This window comes from Sesamum indicum, linkage group LG11 (genome assembly GCF_026168435.1).
Source record: "Sesamum indicum cultivar Baizhima isolate 11 linkage group LG11, ASM2616843v1, whole genome shotgun sequence".
NCBI classification, from domain to species: Eukaryota; Viridiplantae; Streptophyta; class Magnoliopsida; order Lamiales; family Pedaliaceae; genus Sesamum; species Sesamum indicum.
The window spans coordinates 390,324-413,123 of record NC_142667.1 but is presented as its reverse complement, the minus strand read 5'-3'; the positions used below and the strand labels follow the sequence as shown (position 1 = coordinate 413,123).

Sequence of the window (22,800 nt, the reverse complement as noted above, 5' to 3'; positions counted from 1 at the left end):
ATAAAAAATTATTAAATTATCTCCTATATTTTATAAAGTAAAGCAAATTATCCAATATATAAACCATTACTGGAGGATACTTTACAGTATTTCTTAAAATACAAAAGATAATTTACTAAAATATTTATAATTTTTTTTACTTATTTTATATATCAAAAAACTAAATTACATATGATTTAAGAAGAAATCATTATAATTTAAGTGAAAAAATAGCAGGAGAGAACTGACCAGATCAGCAGTGTAGATGGGGAGTTATTTAATTAAATATTATAAAGAAAATTGCGAATTTACTATAAAAACGGTAGAATTGCAAATTTCATGGAAGTCGTTAGCGTTACTAATAATTTTTTATCGCGGTGACTGAATAATTTTTTTTTTTTTAAAAATTTGTTGCACTTAAAATGTCAACAATTTGAAAATCACTCCATTTTGTTAATTAATTAATTTATTTTTTTGCATTTTTAAAATAATTTCACCTATTTCCTATCTCCTATCTGCCCTCCTCACATCTACCTATCCATCTTTACTGCGTACGGAATAAAGTCTTTTAAGTTAGTTGTCCCATCTTTCAACACAATTAATTTATTGCTCTACTACCAAAATGTTTATATATATAATAGATGAATCAAACCCCACCACCACCACCATCATCATCATCATCATCATCATGTACAGGTACGTACACACCTTATCTTTTGGAGGCTCTATTATTTATTCATCTATTTTAAATAATTGTTCAACACAATTCCAAAGATCTCACAAATTGTCCTGGGCCTAGCACTGAACCCGCAAACATCCTTCAACACTTTAATATTTAAGTCAATAATAATTTAATAAAATAAAAAAAAGAAAATTAAAGTAAAAAAAACCATAAGACGGAGTGCTGAAATATAAAGAATAATGTTGGAAATGTATTTACAAGTATTGAGGGAAAACGAGGAGTAGGCTTGTTGTGTGAGCGTAATTACCCGAATTCCTATTTATATAATACGTTTTTATGGTGTGTTTGAATGCGGTTGATGGAGCGACAACTAAGGTAGTTGGCATTCAACCTGCTTGCACTGGACATACACCCACCAGTGTGATGGAATCTGGACTGACTCCTTGCAGCCCTATCAATTGTACTCGGCCCTGTTGGGCTGAGCAAACGGAGGTGTCAATCATCGGCCTGAATCATTGGCCTGAATTTGGGCCAGATTTGTAATCATGTAACTGTCTCACCCCACCTCCCCCTACAAAACTCTCTCTGGACATGTGTTCAACTTTGTATGTATGTTAAAAGACAGACAAAATTTTCATCCTTTTTTTACATCAAAAAATTCTTAAGTTACATGAACTTGATTATTACAACAACTCATAAGTAATGGTTGTTACAAAAGCAAGCAAGCAAGCATATATTGTAGTAGAAAGAAGAAACACATGACATGAATTGATGGGGCTTCACAATATTGCAATAGCGCACAGCTGAGGTGAAAAGTCAAAAAGGTAGATGTCATGGATGGATGGAATGTGAAAATATTCAATAATATAAAAGGGTATATGTATATGGTAGGCGGAAATTAAAGTAGTTATTAATTAATGTTGGTGGTGGCGGTCACGACAACAAAGTTGGAATTGTTGGAAAAACAAGAGAAATACTCTACTTAATTAGTGTGTAAGTGGTGACAAAAGCTTCTCAAGGTACTGTTATTTCAACTTGAGTGTTACGAGACGTAAAGCATTATGAGCAGCTGCCTGTCCTTGACATGTTGGTGTTGGGACTTGGGAATAGCATCAACAAGTCCTTCCACTTTGGGCTATTTCGACATCAACAAGGCCCATATTCACATTTCCATGAAGCTCATAGCCCAACTTCAGATGTTTTGTGAGTAAACTATGTAAACAAGGAAACATTGTGGTTCCATGGTCTAGTGGTCAGGACATTGGACTCTGAATCCAGTAACCCGAGTTCAAATCTCGGTGGAACCTATCTGTCTATAATCTTTTTTGTCGATATATAATTCATTCATTAATTAATGCTCCACCAAACTCAACATTCATTTTTAACTAAATTTCTCCTTACAATGTATACATATGTTTCATTTTTGTGAAATCTATATCTCCAGCAAAAGAATATATGTATATATATATATAAAGGAGATGAGCCTCTCAATGTCTCACCATTTTTAGTTTGCTATTTTATTTTTTAATATTTTTTTCTAATTTATCTTTGAATGTTGGAAATAATAGTATTTGACGGCAGTATTCTAAAAAATTGAATATTTGAATACTAAAGATTTAATATTTCAAAATTTTAGTTCGGTCGAAAATAGATCGCAAACAAACAGTTAAGAACAAAAACAAAACATTCAGATATGCAGTATACACTGAAAAACCAAAGTAGTAAACTTTGATGGGTACGAGTTGTATAGTAACAAATCATATATATCAATTGAATCGTTGAATAATATGCTTGCCTTGAAGAAATTAGACATCCCGCTTCCCATTAACCTAAAATTAAACTAAAAACATTTAGTTTCTAACATTGTTTAAAATGTTTAGTAATTATGGAAAACATTTAACGTTCTAAAACTGTAAATTTAAAAATGAAAACATTTTAAAACTGTCAGGTTTAAATTTTGGATTATTTCAAAACTTTCTTCAGAAAAATAGATATTGAGAAATTCACCCTAAAGCCAATGGCCAATCCAATCCACTATAATCTCTTGTCTACACTTCAAATGGTGTTGAGTATTATACTTATTATAAGAAGATCCTTTCTTTAAAGAATTGCAAATGTGGGACAGGCTAAGAGTTGATTTAACTCTTACAACTCACCCCATCTCTTTATATACTTTCCAAAGCACAACACAATCCATAAATTTTCAATGTGGGATAACTACCCATTCTCATTCTCCTTTTCCATCTAATCTATGAATTAACCTTAATTCACATCCACTTTATTAGATTAAAATTGTATCAAGTTGACATCTAATTATGCCAATTACAACGGTAACTTCCTCCTCTTTGCTGCATTTGTGAACCTTCATACATGATGTCATACCGAATTTTAGCCACACCACAAGGGATCAGAGAAATCCTAAGATCAATGGAAGACTAACCTTGTAAAATAAGGATTAGCGCTTTAATGCTTAAATCAATAACGATTTACTAAGAAAGAGTAAAAGAAAACTTAATCAAAGTGAGAATAGTAGCGAAATATGATGTTAGAATATATATATATATATATCATATTGAGTGCAAAAAGAAAGCTTAAAACAGTCTAAAAAATGAGAGAGAGTTGAGAGAATAAGTGAGAGTTTGAGTATGAGGCTTGACATTATCAAATGACTGCACAATGCCTCTATTTATAGGCTTTAACATAGCAGAATACGGGAGTTTATTGTAGAGAGTCCTGTGCCATTTGAAAGCCCTTTGAATCAATTAAGTAATCCAAATATCCACATGTAATTTGGACTTGGATTGACTGAGATACAACTAGTACACTAGGTCTTGCCAAGTCAGCCTGAAAATTCAAAAGTCTATTATGTGTAGATTACTAGCTCATTTGTCATTAACCTACTAAGAGCCACCTGAAAATATTTTAGGATGATGTGTTTTAATGTATTGGTGAGCTATATGATGTGTCCATCTACTTGTATGATGATATGTTTGGCTAGAATGGGTTTGATTCCTTGGTTTGCCAGTTGAGCAAAGTTGAGAGAAAGGGCTTTGTGAACCTTCCTTATATGCTCGTGAACCAGTCGGTTTGCTACCAGTTGGGCCTTGTGGCCACTTCCTTAGCTTTGGACTCCTAAGAGAAAAAAATATTTGAGGGGCATCATCACTACCCCACTTTAGGAGTGCAAGACTTTATGTTGGACAACTAGAGTAGGAAGAAACAGTCCTGCAAAAGAAAAGAATTTTTTCGTTTGTGTTCCTCCAGCAGGGGAAGTCTTGCTGGGTTTTTTTGTTTTTTCGCCTTGTTGTGTTGCCGCAGGAGAGTCCTGTTTGCTAAAGTCAATTTGGACGTGCATGTGAATCGGGGTTGGGAGGGGATCTATGCCTATCTGCAAAACAACGTAAGTGATGATTGCAATAGAGAGATGAGATAGACCTATTGGTGCTTGAAAGACACGCGCTCAGTGATTGGAGGAGAGACGACATGTAGAAGAGGGAGTGCTGAGTCCTGCTAATGAGTTGGGCAAAGCATGGGCCGTTGTGGGCCACTTATTATAATATAGTCATCCTGTTAACAAAAGGAGAAGAATACATCCCACTGCAGACCACTTATTCATTAAAGTCAAGAGTGAATTATGAAATAAAAAATGAAAGACTAGCTGGCTGCGAGCAGGTTTATTTTTGTAAGGAAGGCGAGGGACACCTCACTGTTAATGTAGTGAAGACTAAGGCCTAGTTATGCGACCAATATTGGAGGAAGGTTGAGACCTACTGGTAATGACATGTACAACCTGCTGAAGGTTGACCATTCAACAGGGCAGGTAAATACCTGCTAATAAATTCAGAAAGGCTACCTTAATGCAAATTGGTGGTTCAGCAGAGTAGGATGACAAGATGGTGAGCATTATAAGATGCAACCGACTAGGATCTAATTACTCGATGGAGCAGGGTATGACTTGCTGATGGAGTAGCACACAACGCAACCTAATGTGGGTCAATTTGTTTAGCGGGGCAGGGCGTGAACTGCTGAGAGTAATACCATAAGATACAGGTCAAGTATTGGCGTGCGAAAGCTAGATGTACTAGGCGTGGCCTACCATAGGCTCATTATTTCGTAGATAAAGAACATGATGATAAATAGTGCAAGGTGTAGCCCGCTTGTAGGCAAAATACCCATTTGGGCAGGTCAAGACCTGCTAATGTAGTGACGAGAAGTATTTCTTGTTGTGAGACAATTACTCAGCGGAGTAGGGTGTAGACTGTTGATGAGTAGTGTAATATGCAACATGATAAGGGCAAGATTATGCAGTAGAACAAGCTATAACTTGCTGAGTGACGAGTGCTCTGGTGATCTTTCCTGATTAGTGAGCCTCCTAATTATTTGAGGAAAGTGAAACATGCTAACCACCAGATTGAGGTATGACACATTATTAGCCACTTACTTCATAAAACAGTTTAAGTCCTCAGATGAGCAATGTAAGGCGTAGCCTGCTAAAGGCCATTTATTAGTTCGGCAGCTTAAAACCTGCTGGCAGAATAATGCATAGTATCACTTGGCGTAAAGTAGGTTGTGACCTACTGATAAACATTGTAAGGAATAAATTGATACATGCCGCCTACTTAGTTAAATAAGGGTTAGAACCTGCTGGAAAATGACAAATATGAATAATATTTATACAAAGCAGGCCCAGTTAGTACTAGGGCATATCAGGGCACTTAGCCAGTGAAGAAGAAAAGGCAAGTCATGCTTTTAGGCCAACAAAATAACAAATGTGTGCTAGCTCAGAACAACTTACCAGGTTTTACAACTAATAAGAGTAAGTGTGCGCCAGCTAAGGGTGGCTTATCAAGACTTGTAGCCAATGAGAGAGTAAATTTGCGCAAGTTGAGGGTTGGTTATCAGGACTCCCAACTAATGAAAAAGTAAGTGTGCGCCAACTGAGGGTGGCTTATCAGGGCTCGTGACCAATAAAAAAGGTAAGTGTGCGCTAGTTGGGAGTAGCTTATCAAGGTTTGTGGCAAAAAATATGTGCTAGCTGGGAGCGGCTTACTAGGGCACGAAGCCAATAGGGTGAGGTTATTATCCTACTGATCATAGAAAAAATAAAACAAGACAAGGAGCGTAAACACTTCTATAAGGCATAACTAAGAACCTTGTAGAATGCTCTTATTAAGAATATCTTAGGGAGGTAGTAATTGTGCTTATTAATGAAGCAAAAGAACTTTGAGAAAGGAAAAAGTGAAAGAGTATCATTTCCTGATAGCATAGGACTTCCATGGCTAGGAGAGCTTTCTTCCACTTGCTGAAGTAATCTACTGCTACCAATATGAATTTTCTTTGCAACTGAGAATGATCCTACTATGTCCATCAGTAGGAAAGGTTCTTTCCTGGAGATAGTCAAGGAGGGGTTTCCTCCAATCTACGTTGATCTGCAAGATGATTACATCAATAGCAGTTAATAAGTTTATTGTGCATTCTTATTGTAATAGTATGAGTGCTGTAGTCAGCTTGAGAACTAGTTTGTCGAGCATGGCAATTCGCTTTGTTGTTCTCTATGCGGGGAATTTGGAGGAGTTGGAAACTTTTCAACTTACTCCAAAGCTCATTTATATTCATCAATGTATTCTTTCATTCTTTCCTCTTGGGTATTGTAGGTACCCTCCACCTAGTGGGTCATCAGCAGGCAATTGGAGTACGTTTGTCGTGCTTCTACAAATCCAGGCTCAACTGGGAGCCTATCCTAGTGGTTTTATTTTGTTCAACTAGAACCAGTCGGATTCAATTAACTCTTCAGTGGTTGTACTTGAGTAAGGGACTTTATTTCCTTGCTCATCATCGCATGTCCTTATACTTGGGGGACTATGGTGTATCTACCTCTCTTGCTTCCTCCTTTCATGAACTTGGTATGACATTTTCGTGTTGTGTACTAGCATTTCTTCTCTCACTCCTGCTCCAACAAGGAACTTCAATTTCAAGTCGTAGAGGGCATGTCTACTATGAGAAAGCGGATCACTTTTTATTTCCAATGGGGCTTTACTCCGAGTGAGATGGGGAAATAGAGTTGTCCTAGGTGATGGATCACTTCCCTACAAAACTATAAAGTGAGGTATCTACTGGCATCTATGGGGTATTGTCGAGCTCCATTTGTCGGTAAACCTTATGAAATAATATATCAGCTGAGCTGTCAGAATCCACAAATACTGAATAGTACAATTAGCAAGTGTAGTAGAAAGGACAAGTGCATCATTATAGGTAAGTGAAATCCCTGTGTTTCAACAGGTTCGAAGTGGATTGTAGGATCCCCTACTGGTACTTTGTATTCAATTTTTGTGATGGTTCTGGCAGTGGGAGCATGCGTACATCTAGCTGTCTTGGACTCCCAGTTAGTAGGTCCTCCAGCTATCTTGTGGATCACCCCTTTGACGGGGGTGTTTTCTAGGCTCTGCTCCTTTTCATGAAACTTCTCCCTTCTATGTTCTAGAGATGACAATTGGGCCTAAAAAACAAGCGCGGCAACCCAGACCCGCCCTGTTTGGTGCAGGTTTGGTTTTGATTTTGGCGGGTGCGAGACAAGTCTGGGGCCATTGGATTGGGACTTAGCCAAATTCAGGGCCGGGTATAATACATTATTAATATAGAATTATAGTATTGTATTGAAAATTCAAATCTTCACAAGAAAGGGAAGGAATCAATTAGCCTTACTTGAGAAGCACAACGAGATTCGTCTTGTTGATGACAAGGAAAATTCTTCTCTTTTTTGCAGGATTTTTTATCTATTCCAGTAGCCTAACTCTACGATTTGCACCCCTGGAGTGGGGGGGGGGGGAGTGATGATGCCCCTTTAGATTATTGGGCCAAGCCCACAAACTTTTCATACTAACCTAGCCTGATGAAAGCCCAGCTGACCCTTCAGCAGGATGGATAAGGGCTCTCCAACAAGACAGATAAAACCCATCAATAGGGAAGAAAGGCCACAGGCCTACCTGTTACTCTATTAAACTGGTAGGCCCAATAAATAAGCCCATTCCAATCAAGATACGTCATCATACAACTTGGAAGACACGTCATGTAGCTTGCTAACACATTTTTACACATCACCCTAAAGTATCTCCAGGTGGTTCCAAGTAAAACAATAAAAAATGAGCAGAGAAATCAGCAAACAACTAACTCCAGGATTGTTAGGCAGATATGACAAAGTTCAGTCTAACTCACGTATTTCAGTCAATATTTATTAAAATCTCAAACAGTTTATTTTAGATGACAGTCAACTCAAAGAGTTTTGTAATGGCATACGAAACTCTGTAATTAACCCTGTATCCAATTCTGTACAAGCCTATAAATAGAGATCTTGTACAAACTTCTGGTAACATCATTCTTCATACTCAATCTCTCACTTATTCTCCTCATTTTCTCTCGGTTCTTGAGCTATTCCAAGCTTATAATTTGAGCTCCACACAAATATTCATAAACCCTAATCCTATCTCACCATCATTCTCACTTTATTTTAAGTTTTTCTTTTTATTTCTTGTTTAATCCGTGACTGACTTAAGCATCAGTGTGCTAACCTTTGTTTTGCAGGCTAGTCTTCTGATAATCTTAGTATTTTTTTGAATATCCTTCGACTCTTGTGGTGTGGCTAAATTTCTAGTATGCATCAATATTGTATGTAAATATGTAAACAATTTTACATATATCCAACTCTATATAAGACATACAAAAAATAAACAATTAGTTGATGAGAAAATTAGTAATTTAAAAACATATACTTTGTCTTATGCAATTCATTTTAGATTGAAAGCTATATTAAGTATTTAAATCTATACTGATATTATTTATTAAAAAATAAAATATTAGTTGAATGAATTATTTGTATTATACAATTAATAATGTAGATGAATGTATACTTTGCCTTATACAATTCATTTTAGATTGAAAAGTATGTTAAGGTATTTTAGTCTAAACTGATATGATTTATTAAAAAATAAAATATTCATTTAATGTATTCTTTATATTATATATTCATTGTAGACCGTAAAATGATATTACTTGATAAGAAAATTACTAATTTAGATGAACATATATTTTCTCTTATATAATTTATTTTATATTGAAAAATATGTTAAAGTATTTAAATTTAAACTGATATTATTTATTAAAAGAATAAAATATGAGTTGAATGTATTTTTGTATTATATAATTCATTTTAAATTGTACAATGATATTACTTGATGAGAAAATTAATAATTTAGACGAACGTATACTTTTCTTATGCAAATTATTTTAAATTAAAAACTATGTTAAGGTATTTTAAATCTAAACTGATATTACTTATTAAAAAATAAAATATTAGTTGAATACATTCTTTGTATTATATAATTCATTGTTGATCGTAAAATGATATAACTTAATGAGAAATTAATAATTTAGATGAACGTATACTTTGTCTTATACAATTCATTTTAAATTGAAACTATGTGAGGTATTTAAATCTAAATTGATATTACTTATTAAAAAAATATTAGTTGAATCATGAATGTATTAAGTCTAATTAAATTAACAATTTAAGTTGTTGGTGGGGCGGGGTGGGGCAAAATTATCTGGGCAGGTCTTGTATCTGGGCAAACCTGCCCCAGACCCTCCTTGTTGCCATTGACACTGTGTTCCCTTGTGGGGGGATCTGTTGCATGCTCCTCGCTTCTACAGGAGTCTCGACTTCGGAGAGCTTCTCCCTTTGCTCACATCGTTAATCTTTGTTGACGTAATCTTTAAGGTAGCTATCTTAGATCAATGTTCTATTTCCTATCTTAGCTGGCGACACCTATTGGTCTCATGTCCACATTCGTCCTCTGGGTTCCCCTATGCTCTTGTGGAAGGAGGGTCCTTCATGGTCACTCCCTTTGTCGTGCTGGTTATCTTTCTTTGTCAGCTAGGAATCCTCTATATTTATTAACCTGTCTGCCCAAGCTAGTAGGTTGAAGAGGTCAGAAAGGGCTTCTTGGCTAGTGACTCGAAGAGAGGTCCCCCTTGAAGCCCTTACGTAATGGCACTATCAATATTTCTAGGTGCTTGGCTGGAACCTCTAGGATGGCTTTGTTAAAGTATTCAATATAAGCCCTCATTGTTACCTTTTCCACCCATTTTACTTCAAAAAGGTTGCTGCAAGCGGACTGATATAGCAAAAGGGTGCTAAATTCTGCAAAAAATCTAACTGATCTAGCTGGAAGCTGGTGGAACCATTGTTGAGCAAAATCAGTTAGTGTTGCAAAAAAATACACGATATCTAATACCATCTCTAAATCTATGCAATAATGCTGCATTTTTAAACTAATGGATGTGCTCAGCTAGGTCGGTGGTGCCATTGTAAACAAGTAGGTGAAATGAGCAGGGAGATCTTCTACCACGATGTCAGCACTGGAGGAAATACCACGGTCCAAGAGCGGGACTCCCTTTCTTACCCTTTGGTAGAATTATGTTATTCTTTTCACGAGAAAGTGCTAGCTCTCAAGAGATCCTTGAGGAGCTACCTCTGTGCTAGTACGCTCAAGAGTTCAGGGTCGTGTTGTTGGACTAGAAAGAACATGCTCTCTAGTTACTTACTAGATGTTATATTCTTCTCCTGGTGCGAAGGTTATCCTGCTCCACTGGCTTGGAAGCCTTGGAGAGCTACCTAGACAATCTCCATTATGAATTGTTGGAGCTGCTCACCTAGCAGCGGGTTGATGGCAACAGGTATAATTGCTGGATCGAAAGCTGGATGGGGGCATTGAGTTCCCTTACGACTTGCTTTGGAGGTGGAATGGTGGAACCAACTAAAACAGGCAGGGAACTGTTTTCCTCAATGGATTCTTTGTCACCTCTATTCTTTGTCACCTCAATGGAATATAACGTGTCTGTCTAACTGTATGATGACATGTGTGGCTGGAATTTCTAAAACTGTTTGTTTAATAAAGTTGAGAGAAAAGGGCTTTGTGAGCCATCTTTACCTGCTCGTGGTCAGTTGATTTGCTAGTAGCTGGGCTGGTGTGTATGCCTTAGGCCGACTTCCTTAGCTTTGAACTTTGAGAGAAAAAATATTTGAGCGGGCATCAATACACATAGGAAAAGTTGAATTCCATTCAAAATTCAAAATACTCTAGAGAAAATGGAAGAAACATTAATAAAAATCTACATGAAGTATAAATTTACTAGACACAAACCAGATCTATATCTTTTAATTTATTTTTTATTATAGGGAGAAAGATCATTTTGGTCCTTTAAGTTTCCATGCGATTAATTTTAGTCATTTAAGTTTGCACATTTTTAATTTAATCCTGTAACTTTCAAAATGGCTTAAATCGGGACCACAGACGGATTTTCAAACATTTTTACCCTTGAGCAGATTTTAAAGAGCTATTTTAGTCCATTTATATTAAAATTTTAATTTTCACACATGCTCGCCTAGAATGGTATCAGAGCCTAGGTTTATTGAACAAATATATGATTATATTACATTTTGATATTATTTATCCGTTAATGGGGGAGACTCTTTGAGAGAAAATGGAACCGAACGAAAGTTCGAGTTACAATGAAAATAGAAAATATTTTCAGATTCTGGAAATATAGAGAAGGGAATTTCTTATGGAAATTCTTGACAAGTGTTATAACGGTCCCAAGAGGATTAATCCAAAACTTCTCACGCTAGAAGAAGAACAAGAATGGTTGAGAAATTCCGACGTTCGACAAGTACTACCAGAAAATGCAGTGAGGTGTCTGCACTCCACTGAAGTCCATGGTAGAATGCCAACCAAGAGAAGCGGAATGGGTAAAATTCTTGCATAGTTACAGTTTTAAAAATTATGATTAAAGGAACTGACTGGAAAGAACTCGATCCGGATACATCGAAGATCTCTCAACATTTAAGGGAGATCCAAAAGACAGTTCAAGATTATGGACATAGGTTAATTCATATACCTATGAAAACAGAATCTTTGAGCCAAAAGGTGGACGAAGTCCGTAAGATTCTTCCCGATCTACACAAGGGCCTCACAGATTTGAAGAGAAACCAAAGGGAGAACCCAAAGACATCAAAATCCAGACAAGAGCGAATCAGGAACCCTCTTGGAACAGTACTCTTCTACACCAGAAGGGGAAGGCCACGGAGATTCCAAAGATAAAGTCCAGAGAAGATCTGATTATCGCATCTATGAGATCTATAAAATAATGGAGGTAACAAGAGAGGATCTATTAGATCTACAAGAATTGGCGGAATCCTTTTCCCAACTTGGGATTGTGGATTTAGTCAATATCCAAAACAATGAAATTACTCCAGCACTACCACTGCCGGAGGGAAGTACATGTTCTAATGATCCTCCATAGGATCAACAGATGAGAGAAAGTGCGGATTTCTATACGAATGCCAGTCTAACGTTTATGGGAATCAGATTAAAGGAAAATCCAGGAAGAAATCCAAAGAGAGTGCCTGAAAATACACCTTGGGCAAGGACCATACTCCAGCCCTTACATCCATATGGCGCTATACTGAACCTGGATATTATCGATTTCCAAAATACCGAGAAATTGATAGACGATGGGTTGCAACCATCAAGATTGCAGCAACTATTCTAGAGCTCGACAAGAAAAACTTCATAAAGCTTGTGGAGTTGAGCTTGGAGGGATCTGTAAAGATCAGATGGGATAATACCCTAGAAGATACCAAAGCCAGCATCCTTGTTGGAGATTTGAAAGGTGCGATAGCAGACCGACTAGGAAGACTTATCAAGATACACTTCATCGGAGATGGATACTTCGAAGGAAGTAAAGCAGAAAAGGCTAGAGAATTTGCACAGGCTCTCTTCAGTCTTGAAGTAAGAAGTATTTGCGCCGTAGATGAATATATCTATTGGTTCCGCAAGTATTTCTTCCAAAGTGGAGTAGCAACAGAAGTAGCAGCTCCAATGTTCTTTGCAAAAATATGCAGTGCATGGAGGAAAATGTTGATCCAGTCATGCAAAGTACCTGAAGGACATCTAGATTTAGTTGCAAGGAGAATATCTTTCCTTAAAGACAAACTGAAGGATTGGTGTTATCAAGCATCCATTTAGAAGAACATGAAAAGACTAAGAGGTAAAATCAAACGAACTCCTCTCTGTTGTGATAACAATGATTTTCCAACTATTATAGGAGAATCAAGCGAGTCAAGGAAGAGGAGGAAGCAAAATAGTGACTCCTACCCCAAGAGTTTCAGGAGAACCTTTTCCCGATGAAAATCATGGTGGTCAAAGTCAAAGGTCAGATAGTATAAATCTAGACAGAAAATAGGACCAACAAGGGCTTCATCCCAAGAATCTAGACGAATAGATGCAAGATCCCCCTACAAGAAGAACTTTCAAACAAGCCCATACTCGAACCAATGAAAGTTTCAAAGACTGCAATTGCTGGACCTACAGAGCAAGAGGACATACATCTCTAGATTGCCCGCTGAAATGTGGTGAATTATGAAAATTTGAAGCCACTGATGACATCTTGGTTTGCAGTCTACTATGGCGATTTGGTACCCATTTACCAATTCAAAGACCTTCTGTCAGACGAAAGTGTCTATGAGGAAGAAGTAGAAACAGATTTAGATGGATCTTCAACCGAGTCAAAATAACTACAACGAGGGTGATAGGCTTCAACCTCCGAAAGCCTGTCAGGATTCTTTTCCAGAATGACAGTGTCCAACAAAACTATGAAAAAAATCATGCGACAAGATTCCAACCTCAGCCCATACGATGGATTTAGGATTGGAAGAATTAGGAAAGTCCTGAACCAGATAGGACTGAACTAAAGAAAGCATCAAATAATCTACAAAGTAAGTACAGGTGAGTTTGCTATACCTATGGAACTTTACTGGTAATGTGATGGAGATGCAATTAATTCCTAAAGAAGAGATTCTTGAAGAATTAAATAAGCTTAGAGAAGAAGTAGCTGTTACTATAAAATGGATCCACATAGAAACTATTGAAGTAGTAATAAAAGCAACTTTCAAAGAAGGAATTGATTCAGAAATACATTTATCTATAATAGATAGAAGAATCAATAACCTAAGAGACGGTTGTCTTGGAACAATAATAGGTAATTTGTATACAGGAAAACTAATATTTGACATTCATCCTAGGATTGCATACAACCTACCAGACCAAGATTTCAGTAGAGTCTTAGCCCTTCATCAAGATTCTAAAAGAAAAGATCTAATGAAAGAAGGAAATAGACCGTATTCTATAACTTAGAGAATTGCATATGCCCTTTCCAATACACATCATTCAGATTTGTTTATTAGGAAAGAGTATATTGAGATTCCCAGAATTTTCAAGGAATTTGTCAAGGTAATGACACAAATCCTATTAGGATACCTAGAATAGGTGGTGTTGATATCATCATAAAAGATCACCTAGTTTTAGATAGAACACTTAGCTCTAGTACTGAGTTTAGTAGTCGAATGTCTATTTTGGAAGATGGGATTACAAGCTACAAAGGAAAGGAGAAACAGTTATTAAAAACTTTAACTCCTCAATAGATTAGGGTGGATAATGTAAAACTTAGATGCCCCAAAGGATGGAAGGAAATACAAGTAATATTTGACATCACTAAGAAAGAAATTGTTTTTCCTTGTGATGACTTAATTCATTTCCAGCAACCTGTTGTTGGAAAATATGAAGGCATGTTAGAAATAGCAGGCCATGAAATTCTAGTTGCAGGTGTTGCAGGACGAGAAAATGGGTGTATGACTTTGGGGTTAAGTTTCCTCGAAGATCATAAACCATGGGGAAGGAAATGTAACATAATGGAATTAAGTCTTGATGGTGTTACTATAAAGATAGAGTGACAAGTCCCTTTTTTATATACATATCTGTTAGTATGTTGTATGATCAATATAAGATAGAATATTTTGCAGCTTATATTGATTCAGGATTAGGAATTTACATGGCAAAGCTTGGAGGTTTCCCTTAGAGTTTTCCCTAAAGAAGTAAGGGAAACCTTACCCGTTATTGCAGGAAGAGATTTTTCACAAAAAATCCTGATACTCGATAAGGGAATACGAGAAGCCAAGATCATGATCGGAGGAGCATTCAAATAGCCCTGGTTTAGGGTAAAAATAACTCCTATTTTCCTTCATGATACAGGTGCCAATATCTTACTAGATAACAATTTATTCAAACATTTGCAAGATATATGCAAGATAATCAAAAAAATCTGTTAATCTTCACTACTAACTGTGGTAATAAGATACAAGTATTGCAAAGGGAAAAGGAATTTAATAGGATAATGCCAATAAATTTTCGCTGTAAACATGGTGATTTTGATGCCAGATTAACTCATCCAAAAATGCAGGATAAGAGGAAATTTGGTAAGGTCCTTTTGTCTTTAGGCAACAGGGACTCATAGCCAGCGATAGCTTCTATAAGGAATCCGAGGAGGAAATTATGAACACTAAAGGAGCACTACTGGAAATAAAATCGCTAAATATCAGTGAGGAAAGTAGGCTTTCTCTTGAGAATGTCAAGAGGCTCATCCAAATGAACTTTAGTGAAAACCCTCTGGCATGGTGGGATAGGAACAAGATCGAAGCTACTCTAAAGCTCAAGGAAGAATGCAAGTAGAGTACATTCGATACAAATCTATCCAGATGAACATAGAAGACAAGAAAGATATGCAGATTATTATCAAAGAGCATGTCAGTCTTGGACTCATCGAGCCTGGAATCTCTACCTACAGCAGCCATGGATTTCTGGTTCTTCCATGGTGAGATTAAGAGAGGTAAACCCAGGTTGGTAATTAACTATTAAGGCATTAATAAAATATTAGAGTTTGATTGTTATTACATTCCTAGTAGAGAACACTTAATTGATTGTATTAAAGGGGCAAAAGTGTTTTTTCTAAATTTGATTGCAAATCTAGATTTTATCAGATTAAGATGGAGAGTGAATCAAAGAAATTTACTGCATTCTCCACATCACAGGGACAATATATCTAGAATGTGCTTCCGATGGGTTTAGCTAATGCACCCCAGATGTTCCAAAGAAAGATGGATAATCTTTTTAAAAATTATTTTGAATTCATGTTTGTTTATATTGACGACATATGATTGCATCTAAAAATATGAAAGAATATATCAAACATCTGAAATATTTTCTGATGTATGCCATAAAGAAGGTTTAGTACTTTCTGAGAAGAAAGCTACTATTGCTGTCAATAAAATTGAATTTTTAGAAATTCTTATTGACGAGACAGGGATTGAGTTACAAGACCATATTGTAGAGAAAATCCGCAATTTTCCATACGTACTCAAGGACAAGAAGCGTTTGCAAAGCTTCTTGGGAGTTGTTAATTTGCAGGTATCTTTATTAAGGATCTTGCAAGATACAGAAAAGATTTCCGACCACTTTTGAAAGAAATTGAAAGTTTAAAGTGGAAATGGGAAGAAATCCACACAAAAGGATTCGTAAGCTAAAACAGGTTTGCAGTAACCTGCCAAAGCTTGCTATAGCACAAGACGGGGATGAATTTGTAGTCTATACAGATGCCAATGACTATAGATGGGCAGCAGTGCTCATGAAGAAGACAACTACAGAGCAAGAACCTTGTAGATACACAGGAGGTTGTTCTCGGAACAACAAGCCAAAGTTTGGCATATTAATGAGAAAGAATTCTTTACGGTTTGGAGACTTTTAAGAAATGGCATTTATTTTTACTTGCTAAGAATTTACATTAAAAGTTAATAATACTAATGTCAAGGCTTTCTTAAAAAATAAATTAAAATAAAAAATAGAGAAAGCTCGTATTATCAGATGACAAGCTGAATGCCAATAATTGTTATACTATAGTCGTTATAAAATTTATTCTTGCAAATTTCCTGATGAGAGATGGAGGCATCTGAAGCAAACTCCATCATGTTGAGACTCAGGCACCTCCGGGAAAACCTCGAGGAGTTTGGACAGCTAGTAGTTAATGCTCAAGTTGCCAGATAAATCCAAATAGCCGATCTAGACATAGTCTAGGTCGCAATAAGAAGTTCTTATTAGCATCCACATGGCTAGGGAACGACTTACGAGAACCAATTCGAAAGGCATCACATTTAGGGATGACTCACGAGATGAGGGAGCATGATCCTAAACATGCATTTAGAGTACAGGGCTCTAGACCTGTAGCATCGGATTCAAGTACCGATTGCCAAAGGCTATCATTAAACTCTGGTGAAATGACAACAATTGAGTCACAGGAAGTGCAAACTCCCTTAGATTCAAGTCAACCCAGCACCTCTGGGGTTAAAGAGGGAGAGATTCGCCTTAGGCTAATGACAGGCACCTCTAAGGTTAATACTAACGAATTGATATCTTCTTCTGCTTGGCAGGACTATCAGCGCATGTGGGAAAAATTAATTTTTCGCAAAGGAGTGAACCCAGGCAAGACCATTATCGAAACGTTTAGAAAATATAACAGGGTCTGGACATTAGAAGGGTCTAAACCAGAAGATGTCTGAGAATGGTATGATTTTGGAGCTCTTGCTTCAGTTCATACTATGTCACCAACTTTTCCGAAAATCTAAAAAAACTTCAGGAATGGATTAGTGGGGCAGTCTTTGATTCGTGGCAAAACAACCCCCACCTAAAAAAAGGCGATGTTCTAGAGATAAAATTCGTATCACTTGCTCCAGAAACGGCAGGAAATGGGTCTCATCTAGCATTTCATTTCATGAAATTGCATAGGCCAGACATGGTGGCTTTCAACAAGATCAAAACTGCCTCAAGAGAAGTTCCCCCGATATCGGTCATTACTGAAGATAGTATCTCTACCAGAAGAGCTTGGGAATTATGGGTCTGGCTCACGGAGATAGACAAAGTCAAGTATCCATTCAAAGTTTTCTCCAACAAGGTGAATGGATTGTTCCTGTTAAATTCCATGACTGAAAAAAGCACCGAGTTGGTATAAAGCTTATTCGAGAAAAAGAGGATGTTAATCTGGAAAAATAAGTTACCAACGATCGAAGCCACAAGGATGAAGATGTGCAATATGTTGCATGTTAGACAATAAGCCTATATTATTGAAAATATGAATTGCAAAGAGAACAATATTTAAAAGACAAAATTCTTCAGTATATTTATATTATTTAATTATTAAAGTGATTTTTTTATTTATTTTATAATTATTTATTATATATTTATGACATTATCGGTTCGATCACGATTGGACTAACGGTTGAACGAGTGACCCGTAACCCACTGAAGTTTTCGGTTTAATGACGGTCCGGGTTTTAAAGCACATTTGTATGGATGTTTGGACCTATAAATATTGTTGTCCGAAATTTTATGGTACGATACATTCATTGTTTATTCGACTTTATTAAACCTTCTAGATCGCGTTCGACTTCATATTATACTGACTTAACCATCTGAAAGTCTCAATTGGGGAACACTCCCAACTAGCCTGACGATGACGTATTACACGACTGCACCTCACCTAAGCAACCTGGATCATATACTTTGAACATGGATCAAGTATCCTTATCGCTTAACAATAATAAAAAGATTGATGATGTTTTGGAGGTAATAAAATTTGTAGATAATGAATAGATGTAGTTGATTTGGAAGTTTCAAGAAACATGTGATGTTGGTGAGTGATGAGTGGTGAGTGTAAGGAGGACCCTAAGATTCGCCATACAGTGATTAGGGTCCGTCCAATTTTGATAGTAGGGAGTGTAGGACCCACCACCTCTACTATTAGAAGTCTTACCAAAGTAATTATTGTCTTCTAATTTAGGTTTGTATTTACTGAAATTTAATAATAGAAATTTAGAGGTGAGAGTCAAATGTTGTTGCATCATTTCATTAAACGTGGGAATAGTAACGTTGTTTAAATTGTTGTCACTTGTCCCTCTCCCCTCCACGTTCCACACGTTTTCTTTCTCACCAAACTCTTGTTTCTACTTTTTCATTTTTCTTTTGGCTAAATTATAACCAACAATTCCTTTCAAACTATTATAATTATATATATCTCTTTTTCAAATCTCCATATAAAGATTATATAATTTTATTAAAATATCATAAATATTATCAAATAAAAAATGTATAAATTCATTAAATATTATCATAACAAAGAGCTCGCTGTAACTTACTATCTTCGTTAAACGCAAGTCATAGAGAAAGACAGAGCAGGTGAGCAGAAGACTACAACTCAACCACAATCATCATCACCATAATGATTAATCAACAAATTGTAGCTCTAGTTCTGATCCAGTTTGCATGTTGATAGGGCTATCTATTCAAACACAGACAGATCATAAACTACCACTAACTAAATAAACAAACCAAACTTTGCATATTTGAGACAAACTCATTAACTAAACTTAAATAAATGGATTCATCTGGCAAAAATATATATGTATACTATAAACAAGCAGATAGTTGATCTCCTACATGGTCAATAAACAGTTTCTTTCTGTTTCTAGCCCTGCATTAACTGCTCTCTCCCTCTATATATATCAAAACCTCAACAAAAGCTTTCCACACTGGTTCACTGCTTATGATGCCTGCCTATACTTTGTTAACCGACAGACGACTGCTGCGACAAGCTAGACTCATGGGACAAAGCTTCAATCAACTTATCCTTAGTTAGGTGTTCCGATCCTTGAGATTTGACAACAAATGTGTGGAACACTTTTTCGCTCCCTGTAACAAATTTTGCTTCGATGATAGTTGCCTGTGCATCCTTGATTGCTCGGATGACCCTTGATGCCGGGTGAGTCTCCAATGGGCAGCTCACCCTCAAAGTGAGTTCATTACGGCCAGTTTGGATATCAACAGTTGGACTGCACACCTGAGTTTCCGTATTTGGCTTAGCTTCCGAGGCCAATGGTTCTCTTGATTGCCTTTCCCTCTCACACTCCATGTCCTTGAGCTTCTTCTGAAGTTCGGTTACATAAGCAATAGCGTCTCCCAAGAGGGACGCTTTGTCCATCTTGGAAATAGTAGGCACAACCGCTCGCAGTGCATAAAACCGCTGATTCAGCTTTTCTCGCCGCTGCCTCTCTGCCTCTACATGATTGAGGGGTTCTTCTCTTCCATTGGCAGGCTTCCGACCACGTTTTCTAGGCCTCTTGTCTTCCGGTGGCCCTGTGCAAACTTCCTTGCAAGAAACCTCGACATCTGAGTGCTCAGACTCGGCACTGCGTGGCCTGGAAATAACGGGTCTTGAGGTTGCTCCAGTAAAATCAATCTGCATTTGAGGTGGCTTCTGATGCTGAAGATTGTTGCCCCTATACTCTTCCCTTGCCCCATTACCAAGCCCGTGAACATTTTTTGCTGAAGTCTGAGTAGTATAAATCTCCACTTGGTTTCCAGGCTTCATACTACTGTATTGCATCCAGGCTGTGTTGTGAAAACCATTACGAGTAGTAGTTGTGACTGGCACCCTCTTCGCATTTGCACCTGCATCCAATGTACGGTCATCTGCTTTCCCAGGAGCAAACTTTTCCTTCAACTGCATACGACCAGAATACAAATCCTGCCCGAAGATCTTGGGAACTACTTCTGCATGGTTACCAATTACTAAACTAGAAATTGGGCTGTCGCCATCTTTTTTGTCGGTTACCGCCGCCACAGCCGCAGCTTTCTTAGCCTTGAAAAGCGGCGATAACGACGAAAAGGAAGACCTAACCACCTCCACAAGCTCCAAACTTTCAGGAATACATCTGACTGAGCCCAATTCCACGACACCAACATCAGTTGGAATCAAAACAATAGTTTGCATGCCAGCCGACTTTGCAAGGAATGACCGAACACAATAATGAATAGAAGACTTCAATGCATCCGATAACCAGACATGCTTTCCAGATCCAAAACACCTCCCAGGGCCCCCTTCTCCTCTGGGGAAAGAAAAATACATAGATGCCAAGAAGAACATTTCCACATCAGTAACCTTATCCAATCCAAAGGCATAACTATCCTCCTCAGTTCCCCCAAACAAGATATGCAACTTCTGGAGAACCCTTTTCCTCATTCTTTGGTGGGCGTCGTCTTCAAGTCTGATTTTGAGAATTTGAGTAACATCAGAATCCTCATCTTCATGAGGCTCCCGACAACACCCATCCCCCCACCCAAGAACCAACTCTCCGGTCTTGGACCTCGAGAGCTGCCAAAAAATCGCATAATTCCAACAAAAATTGGCGGAATTTGGGAGCTCCACAAGATCTGACAGCTTGTTCTGCAAATTCTCATCATTCCCCATCGCCATTAATGAGCATTCAGCTAAAACCGAGCTTGACATCAAGTAATCAAAAGCCTTAGTCCCCAAAACCGCCGCCGCCATGGCCTTATCCTCATTATTCCACCCAACACTCCCCATACCAAATCCTGTTTTCATCACAAAGCACCACCCGAGGTTCTTAACTTCAACACCCTAAATCACACAAAATAAAGAAAAACCCAATCTTTTTCAATTCACAAATTCCAAATCCCATGTGCTCAAGAATATATTAGAAACCAAATCAACACAACCCCATCTCAGCTTTCGAACAAAAATTCAATCTTTTACACAGAAACCCAACTAGCCATAGCCGTCGGTCTCAGATCTCAAACAGCATAAATCTAAGGAAACATGCATGACAAGAAACCAAAAACAAACACTTGAATGTAAGTAGCCACCAAGTTAAAAAAATAAAACACGAAGAACAGAGATTGAATTTATATTACTCACCAGTAATTTGCGTCTTCCCACTTCACACCAACACAGTAATTATAAAAAAAAGAAGAAAAGAGAAAGATTGGAATAGAGATGATCAGCCAAGTGAAAACAAGAAATTTAAAATATTTCGTCCTCCGTTTTGGAGAGTGAAAGAAAAGAGAAGAAGAGGTTTTTGTCTTTGTTTTTGTGTTTGGTTCATATGTTCTATTTTATTCTCTTTAATTTTGTTGCCCAACCGCTGCATGTGTATGAAAGTTTTGGTTGTTGGTTAAAGAACAGTGAAAAAGTAACCATGGTTAGGTTTTAGACCTGTTTTTGGTTTTCCATTTTAATCCTTTTGATAGTGAAAGTGGGTCAATTTTTATCTTACACCTTCTTCTTTCTTTTTATTTTTTTCAATAAATTATAATTACTCTAATTTAAAACATTCAATTTCTCCCTTATATTTTAACCAGAAAAATAACATTCTCTTTATAAATTCATTTTTCAATAAATTGATTTCTGACGTGATCAGTATTCCAATTTTATGAGGCATCGTTTCCTTTTATTTCCATAATACACATGTGCTTACATTTTTATCCTGAAGAAATGACTCACTATCGAGACGAGATCTCAAGGCTTATTAATAATTTAAACTTCACATTTGTAATTGTTATGGCCAACATCATACATATATATATACACTAATCGTTATGGCATGTTGTTCCTACATGTATCTAATAAGTAATATTTCACGTTTTAAAATATATAAGTTAGTAAATTATATTAATAAAAAAAAATATAATAATTTATCAATGAATGTAAATTTTAAAAAGTTGAATAATGTAGTTATTTTATTATGAAGGGCATTTTTTACTTCACAAAAAATTGGTACGACCGTGTTATTAATCGTCATTTGTAAGTGTGAAAGAGTTTTTCTTTTTTTATTAGTATAAATATATATATATATATATATATTAATTTATTAATTAGTTAAAATTATCAATCACTATTAAATTACTATTACAATAAATTTCATTTAAAGAAGGGTTAATTATATTCAAATTATGATCATTTTTACACTTTGACATCTAATCTAAACTTTTTTTTATGTCAACTTTATGAAATTTTGTACTTTGCTATTTATAACTGTTTTTCAACCAAATCTTTAGCAGAAAAAGTCGCACGCAGTGCACATGTATATTTAAGAGTTATGTGATGTGATATTTCTCACATATGCAAAGTATGTGATGTTTTTTCCAACAAAAAAACCCTCATATATGGCAAAGTATAAATTTCATATAGTTGAAATAATAAATTAATAAAAAAAATTAAATATAAAATCCAAAAATGATTATAGTTCGAATAACAAAATGCAATTTACCGTTTAAAAGAAAAGGGTGGTAAGATGAAGAAATGTATGTAAGATGGTAAAAAGAAAAAATGAATAAAAAGGTAGCATG

The 22,800-nt window shown here is 36.5% G+C and overlaps 1 protein-coding gene and 1 non-coding gene across 4 annotated transcripts; one reads left to right on the top strand and one right to left on the bottom strand.

Moving 5' to 3' along the window:
* Positions 1–1,896: 1,896 nt before the first annotated feature.
* TRNAQ-CUG (transfer RNA glutamine (anticodon CUG)) lies at positions 1,897–1,968 on the top strand. The gene has a single exon. It is a non-coding gene; the product is annotated as a tRNA-Gln (tRNA).
* A 17,044-nt stretch (positions 1,969–19,012) lies between these two features.
* Positions 19,013–21,586, bottom strand: LOC105173075 (transcription factor MTB1). 3 transcript variants are annotated; one of them, XM_011094725.3, is made up of 2 exons: positions 21,371–21,586; positions 19,013–21,027 (listed from the first exon to the last, which is right to left on the bottom strand). In XM_011094725.3, exon 2 carries the CDS (start codon positions 21,017–21,019, stop codon positions 19,220–19,222), a length of 1,800 nt encoding a protein of 599 aa, XP_011093027.1. In that variant the 5' UTR covers positions 21,020–21,027; positions 21,371–21,586; the 3' UTR covers positions 19,013–19,219. The 3 variants fall into 3 exon arrangements, with proteins under 3 accessions (XP_011093027.1, XP_011093026.1, XP_011093025.1); XM_011094724.3 differs by having other exon boundaries at positions 19,013–21,261; positions 21,371–21,585; XM_011094723.3 differs by having other exon boundaries at positions 19,013–21,073; positions 21,371–21,585.
* Positions 21,587–22,800: the final 1,214 nt, after the last annotated feature.